The sequence below is a fragment of the Denticeps clupeoides genome, chromosome 3 (genome assembly GCF_900700375.1).
Source record: "Denticeps clupeoides chromosome 3, fDenClu1.1, whole genome shotgun sequence".
NCBI classification, from domain to species: domain Eukaryota; kingdom Metazoa; phylum Chordata; class Actinopteri; order Clupeiformes; family Denticipitidae; genus Denticeps; species Denticeps clupeoides.
Window position 1 is genome coordinate 25,914,437 of NC_041709.1, and position 7,898 is coordinate 25,922,334.

At 39.5% G+C, this 7,898-nt stretch overlaps 1 protein-coding gene and 1 long non-coding RNA gene across 3 annotated transcripts; one reads left to right on the plus strand and one right to left on the minus strand.

Annotated features, from left to right (window-relative positions):
- The first annotated feature begins 68 nt into the window (after positions 1-68).
- On the plus strand, positions 69-1,763 carry cep20 (centrosomal protein 20). Of its 2 annotated transcripts, XM_028973830.1 has the most exons (5): positions 69-173; positions 271-468; positions 631-715; positions 1,127-1,253; positions 1,611-1,763. In XM_028973830.1, exons 1-4 carry the CDS (start codon positions 146-148, stop codon positions 1,245-1,247), a joined length of 432 nt encoding a protein of 143 aa, XP_028829663.1. In that variant the 5' UTR covers positions 69-145; the 3' UTR covers positions 1,248-1,253; positions 1,611-1,763. The 2 variants fall into 2 exon arrangements, with proteins under 2 accessions (XP_028829663.1, XP_028829662.1); XM_028973829.1 differs by having other exon boundaries at positions 1,127-1,763.
- A 2,090-nt stretch (positions 1,764-3,853) lies between these two features.
- On the minus strand, positions 3,854-7,375 carry LOC114785174 (uncharacterized). The gene is made up of 4 exons (XR_003749026.1): positions 7,276-7,375; positions 4,786-5,780; positions 4,503-4,668; positions 3,854-4,298 (listed from the first exon to the last, which is right to left on the minus strand). It is a non-coding gene; the product is annotated as an uncharacterized LOC114785174 (long non-coding RNA).
- Between the last annotated feature and the right edge of the window lie 523 nt (positions 7,376-7,898).

Sequence of the window (7,898 nt, forward strand, 5' to 3'; positions counted from 1 at the left end):
ATCACTATAACAGGACGCTTATTATATGTTGATCGTCGTATCGCGTGAAACTTTTCTTTTAAATTCTCACCCTTCTTTTCTCGCGAGATTTGGCAACCTTGGCGACCGGGTTGTTAGCGGCGTCGCGACTGATCCTGTGGCTGCAATGGCGTCCGTCGCGGATCTGAAGGAGGGTGAGCATTGTTAAAATATTTCGGGAGTTATTAAATAATTCGTAGTACGGCCGCGCGCAAACGGGTGCTCTCTTCGTGATCCTGCTCTCGTTCTCAGTATTAACGGAGACCCTGGAGTCCCGCGGCGTCCTCGGCCAGATTAAAGCCCGAATCCGGGCGGAAGTGTTCCACGCGCTGGACGACCAGCGCGAGCAGCGCCCTCCCCTTTCTCGCGAGAATCTGCTGATCAACGAGCTCGTCCGCGAGTACCTGGAGTTCAACAAGTACCGCTACTCCGCGTCGGTGCTGAGCGCAGGTTGGCGGGCCTTTACACTCTCGCGAGACTTCTCAAGGTTTCACAATTGAATGGTTTCTAACTGTCTTGAGGGAAAATGCCTCCTTTCTGACACACACCGTGTGGTGAGACATTTCCAGAACGTGGTAATGAACGTGTTGCTGTTGTAATGCTCATTCCCAGAGTCCGGCCAGCCTGAGGTTCCTTTGGACAGGCACTTTCTGACAAGTGAGCTGAACGTCATTGAGGACCCCAGCACTCAAAAGCTGTAGGTAAACCCTAAATGTCGCACATTTATCTGTTTTTTACTCACTACATCGTTTCTTTAAGAACATTTTTCCTTGTTTATAACTACAATGTTTAAAACTAGCGCAGGTTTACGTAGTGAACCACCATATTCCATATTCGTGTCTCCTTTTAAAAGGAGTATAAATTACACCTGCTAGTCCATTTTACTCTGCAAACTTGAAGGAAGAAACACTGTCATTTAAGTTGAGCTTTTTAGGTTTGACAGAAGTTTAGTTTAACAATATTTTGGTAAATTTGACTTTTTGTGATTTCAGAGAACATATGGTCATGAAAATTTGACTTAGAATCATTGTAAAGTTGTGGAAATTATTTTCTATAAATGTGTAAGAACCCTACTCATTTATTTTTTTGGTGTGTGTGTTTTTACCAGGCCCCTTCTCTATAGCCTTATTTCTCATTTTGTGAACGCCTCTGGCAATAACACGGGAAAACTCTTCCTCCGAAGTTGTGCACCATCGGAACCCAGAACCAGCCAGAGCACTCAACCATGATGTCTGGTATGAGCACAATGGTTCTCAGCTCGTCCATCTCCAAGCTAACTTGGACCAGACCCCAATCCAAAATCATTTAATACAAAAGAATATTAGATGCAGAAAATCACATAATTGATTTAGTTTTGTTACATGTTTCTGAACATAAGGGCCATATGGTTTAGTAAGCTTGGAATGGTTTTTCAAAGGCATCAGAATAAATGACTGGTCGTGACATCATTTGTCTGCCTTTAAAATCCACCTTGGATGATCATTTAGGCCACATCATCATTGACCACATGTTTAGATTTCACAGACATTGCACTTGGGGAGTGTTTGCAAATGTCAGATTCACAAGTCGGCCCTGTATGTTTGATTTGGCAGCGGTGATTTCCTGAAGTGAGCAGAGCAAAAATGGAGTGAAATGGTGGCAACTTGACTTCAGGAAGTAGGGTTCCTGAGAGCTGTCAATCATGCCTACTAGCTCCTACTCCTTTTTCGACACTATTGTAAAAACATTAAATTCGTTTAGAATGAGATTATTTCATTTTAATTGGTTTATTTTTATAAATCTTGAAAACTTCTTTGATGTTACGTTAGCGATCGCACCATGGAAATAGGGTATCTGATGTGATTTATTCTTTTTATGTTCCCGGGTGAATGAGGTTCAGTATGTTAGACATGACTGATTATTCTCCAGAGACACTTTTTACTGTTTTTCTCCATTGTTCATTATGTTTTTTTTTTTGTTTTTTTTTACAAAATGGTAATACATAGTTTTATTGTACTATTACTTGACCCTTAAGTTTCTACAAATTATTTGTAGCTTTGAAATTATTTTACCTATTTTTTCATCTATTGCCAATAAATTCATACAAAATGTAAAATGATTAACTGATTATGTATTCCCACACTACAAAATTAGTGTGGGAATTCCTATACCGTTATCTGTGCATGTGTCCATGACGGTCCATGTCAACACATTTGGACTTTTACTTGCCAGTTTTGCTGTAGAATCACGATGTCTGGGCCACAGTACAATTTTATCGCAAATATTATAATTTGATTCTGTAATACAATTCAAAAGTTGAGGCACCTGGAAGTTATGGAGACGAATATGGAGCCATTATGAAGAATCCAATACCAGAAACATATTTAGTATTTGTTGTATGAGGAGAAAGTGAAGTATGTTTGATTAATCATTTTTTTCCCCAGAGTTGCCTCTTTTACCTTTCATGGCTGCTTTGTTCACTATTGTTATCAAATGATGAGATGCTCAGCTTTGGAGAGAATCAGATGTTCATCTTTTTATTTTATTTTTTGGTTAATCACATAAGCTCATGTTTGGTTCATGGTCCTGTGTCTTCAACTTTGTTCTGTAATGTAAACCCACTCAGGGTTAAGTGTCTTGCTTAGGGACACCATGATAGTAAGTGGAGTTTGAACCTGCTTTGTGGTCTTCCGAATAACATGTCAATTTTACAGTATAAACCAGTAAATATAACAGAAGTCCAGTGTCTTATATGCTGGTTTAAACTGTAAAATGTACATGTTATTCAGTAAAAGCAATTACTGTTCTGGTGTATATTTTACAGAATTGTTCTGGTAACCTCAGCTGCCAGTTTTTTTTTCCCGTTAAGACTACGGGACTTTTTTTTTTTTTTTTTCTTTTTACATTGGACATCAAAACCAATTTGATTTCACTCAAACACATTATTTTACTATGAAATCACCATTATTTTAAGACTACTATACTGGAACAGAATTGAAGGTATGTCGCAGATATTCGGTTAACTACACAGACTTTATTGTAAAAACAAAGCCCAACTTTTGTTAACCACAAGGCTGCCACAGAACAGTCTTAAGAACATTGGTTCACTCAGAATCAAACATGTTAACACAGCATGAGAATCAAACATGTTTCGTGTGAGTATATGTCTGTGTTAGAGTCTCTCTCTCTGTGTGTGTTTGAGAGCGAGAACGTGAGTTTGTCTTAAGTGTGTGTATATATAAAACACGTATTGTGTGCATGTGTGACATTGTCATAAACAATGAAGAATCAAAGCCCAACTTCCGGTAATCACAGGACTGCCACAGAACAATCAAACGTAACATTATCTTAAGAATATTGGTTCACAAAAGCATCAGAATCATGTGTGTGTGTGAGAGAGTAAATATGCCTGTGTAAGAGTGAGTCTCTCTCCCCGTGTGTGCATATGACTGCACGTAGGGGAGTATGTGTTTGAGCGGATCATCAAAGATGTACCATACTCTAGGTCATTAATGTATGTGTGTGTGTGTGTGTCTTTGTCTGCTCCGTACTACAGCCTGCGGGATGTGATTGGCGGGTCTATCGGTGATAATCCGCAGATTGAATGCACCTGCTGCTGCGCCCCGAGTGTTTCCTTAGCTGAAGCATTTGGCAGATTTGGGCTCTGGGCTTTGGGTTTTTGGAGTTTGGTTGGTAGTAGCACCTTTTACACTGCACCAACAGTACATCACAATGTTGCACTCAGGCACCCTGCGCTACACACTGATTCTGACGGTTGCAGGAACATTAAAATAGTGGAAAGCAACAACAAAACATAATAATCTTCCTGCATACATCAGAATCAGGGTGTAGCACAGGGTGCAACATTGTGATGTACTGTTGGTGCAGTGTAAAAGGTGCTAAAAGTAACCAAACTCCGAAAACTTAAGGTCCAGAACCCAAATCTACCAAATGCATCAGCTAACGCTCTTTTAAGGAAGCACTTGGGGCGCAGCAGCAGGTGCATTCAATCTACGGATTATCGCCGATAAACCCGCCAATCACATCCCGCAGCACACAGTCACTCTTACACGGACATATGTACTCTTGTCAATCTCACATACACACGTGTGTATGTGTGCAATGCCTGTTTTTGTGTGTGTTTGTGTCTATATCTATGTATGTATGTTTTTGGGTGGATGAGAGAAAGAGAGAGAGGGTGGATAATCGAACATTCATGGTCAGACAGGTTAACATGGAGGCGGGATTTGCTGATCTTCTCCACCTTGGTCCCCCTCTCCAGATTGATGGAAAAGAAACATCTGGAGAACAGTGAAAAAAAAAACGAGGGAAAGAAAACCAGACTGTTAAAAGCACAAAGGCTTCTTCAAAATAAGTAAAAAAAAAAAAAAATAAAATTATATATATATATATTTTATACAAACTATAAAGTCAGTATGGTTACTAAGGTTTATGCCAAATATTGAAGTTATTTTTTAATATTGATTTAAAGAATAAATAAAAACCTCTGTAAGAACTCCAGCATGGATGCGAGGACTACTGGATAGTGGATATTGAAGACACAGAAGCCAAACATCAGACACAGGGCCGGTATGAATGATGTGATACTGGGCTGTACAATCTTTGGGTCCACACTCAGCATCCATCTCTTTGCCGAGAAGCACGACTGTCCTACAAAAACAAATACAATTAACAACAAAAAGGTGAGAGGACAATGGATGTGGGTGTGTTTCTGAGACACAGTTTGGCATGTGAATGCCTGTGTGAGAGAGCGCATGGTAAACTTACCACAGACAACAATGGTTGGTGTCAAGGGAACTTGGTCCATCTGCACCTCCTCCGCCAGGCATGTGTCTTCCATGTATGTGAACATCATGTCAACAGGAGCAACACCATCTCCAACACATCGCCTGAGGGCCCTGTGTGCTCTCTCCTAATCAGCTGAATGTTTGTAAGATTGGACTAGCCTCTTTGACTTGTTCACAGCTCTTAAAAGTGAACAGCCATGCCCATCTCATCAAACAAAAATGGCCAGCCTTCCAGTAAGTGTTTGATTTCTTTCCCATTGTTGACCTCTTTGCGTTGGGTGTAGAATGTCGACTTGGTGAGCTGTTTAACCACATCCTGGTTTGGGGCATTTTGTTTAGACAGGTTTTTCAGTTAGTCTAGGCTCTGCTGTTGGCTCTCTGCAGTCTCCCCAAGGGGCATGAACTTAATTTCCCATTTGATGCAACCATAGGTCTCCTGGATTGGAGCTCTTTTTTCAGCAGGCATTTCATACGTGTCAGACTCTGCGCGCAGTTTTCTTTTTCTTCTTTTTGGTGTTGTGGAGCATTTTGCATTTTCAATTCTAGTTTGGAGCTGTTTTACGAGAGAATGATACCCTGACCCAATTATGTCCCCTTCAATTACATCCTGTAGTGATTTGGGAAATGTAGCCACTATTGTTTTGGCCACAATAGTGCAGTGCCTTTTACTTATGTCTGATGACTTCTGCATCATTTCACGTACAACAATCCTCACCATCTCCCTCCTCTTCTGTGGACTTGGACGCTTCCTTCTCTCTAAGGACTGGATCAATTCTTCTGGAAACTTCTTCCATGGAATTTCAAAAGTATCTGCCCAGTCAACATCTGGGCTGCAAGATGTTCACTTCACTTTAAGAGGCACTGGAAGAGGTTGATACTGGGGAGAGAGACCGAGAGGATGAAGAAGGTCCTGGTGAGACAGGGGGAAGAGATGAAGCACCTTCCTGGATGCTGAATCCTGGGTAGTATCCTGGCCTTTAAAATACACACAAATACACAAAAGATTATTAGGGACATACACATTTCAAATCAATGTTATTTTCTTTTATGGCTGACTGCATCATACTTATGATCAGTACTGGATCGGACATTTGCAGGTAAATTTGCCACAGAAAGATAAACTGCAACAACTTTTTCTTAGCAGAGCAGAGTGGATTGACAATTTCAAAAGCATCCTGGTACAGAATTAGCTTCAGACATCCTGGATTTTCAATGAAGAACGGGTTGGATTTGTAGTTTTGTCCATCTTTTATGTCACTATAAACACCTGACTGTTCACAAGACTGTTGTGACACTGAATTCTTCCATAATTCAGATTCTACTAAGCCTTTAAATATCTGTTACAAAGGTATGTAGTAAGCAAACTACTGTGTCATATTTTCATTGGTTCCTAATGTTATCTTTTTAGGGTCTATGTACATGAACATCTTTTTAAATGTCTGAGCTCTTAAATATGTTGTTCTCAGTGGTCCATGACAGACAAAGAACAGATCTGAATCCTTAACACAATCACATATTTTACCAATAGCATCATCAGTTAGACCCTTGTCATTTTTTAAAAGTGACCGTAGGTTACATAAAGTGTAATCCTCATGAACCTTTTAAATCTCTTCCACAATTGTCTGTATTGTGGAAGAAGCTGGAAGAAGAAGCTGCCCTTGCAGTTTTAGGTAAAACAAAGATACATTCCTAAGGAAAGTCTCATTGAAATTTTCTGTCATTTAAAAGCTTATATTTGTTGTGATATCATTTGATATGTCTTCAAAGCATCTTTACATGCACTAATAGCTGAAGTAGAGGCAATCGTTTCTCTGTACATCTCATTTATGCTATCCTCTGAACATGCTTTATGTTTCCTGGGCATGTGAGAAGTAAATGATGATTTCACAGTGAATGTATTTTATCAACATTTTACTGAACACGTCACAGGCCGCCCCTTCTACTAAGTGTGATACAAGTTCTTTCGCTGTGTGATATTGGCGCGTACACAGCGAAATTGCACATTTGGATTCTGTAAAAAACTACTGCAGCAATAGCAGGAGGTGTGTTATGTACACGATAGAAAGGAGCTTTAAAAGCTGCATGAGTACAAAATGCAGTCAGCGCCAACACATTTGAAAAAAACAATGAGGTTTGTTTTTATGACCTCTACAATGTAAAACATAACCCTTCAAAATCTCTATTGGTTAGCTGCAAAAACGGCAGGTTATCATATTTATCAGACTAACAACCTGCCTATTATTATGCCATATTATTAAAGTTTGTAACCTCTGCTAAAATGCAATAAAAACGACTACTTCAGAATATGAAGTTAACTAAAAGACGAAATGGAAGATTTTAGTCTCAAGATAATTAGACAGGCCCAGTGAGTCGCGTTAGCACTAACTGCTAAAAGCATCGACGGTTAAAGAGAGAAGCTTGTATTTTCCACACGACCTTCAACTTCACAGAAAAAAAGACGTTAGCTTACCAGTGTTACGACGTGACTCTCTGTGTCTTCATGTAGATCCAGCTCCACTCGTTGCAACAGTGCTCGCGCGCTCGCTCAGACTAAATGATCTGTCGTGAACTTCGCGTCGCTGGCTGCTCTCGCGATAATAGCGTTGTCCAATCAGAGAACAGATAGAAACCTGCAGCTTGGTAACTTGACAACACAGACCTCACCTGGTTTGAAATTCAAACGTATACGTGTATTTTCGCGGGAATGTAAAATATACACTGAAATTCAAACTTTTACATTTAGATTGGCGTTAAAGCCTTAATATTATACAATGACATTACCAACCATTTTATAATTTATAATAGGCTAAATAATAAAGAAGCAAAAATAACAAACTGATAAACAGGTATACACTGTCAGTCATTGCAAGTATTAAAATTATGGCTTCTTCTTCCTTTAACCTCATTTGCTGCTTAGTAAGAACATCCCCAAGACTCATTTACTGCTTCCAATACACCTCACAACACATTATGGTCTCAAAATAATTCGTGTTATTCAGTTTGAATGTTATAGCTGATTCATGTATGTATATTTTACATACTTGTATTGTTATTGTACATAATCTTGCCTGTAAATTATAACATATTTATTTG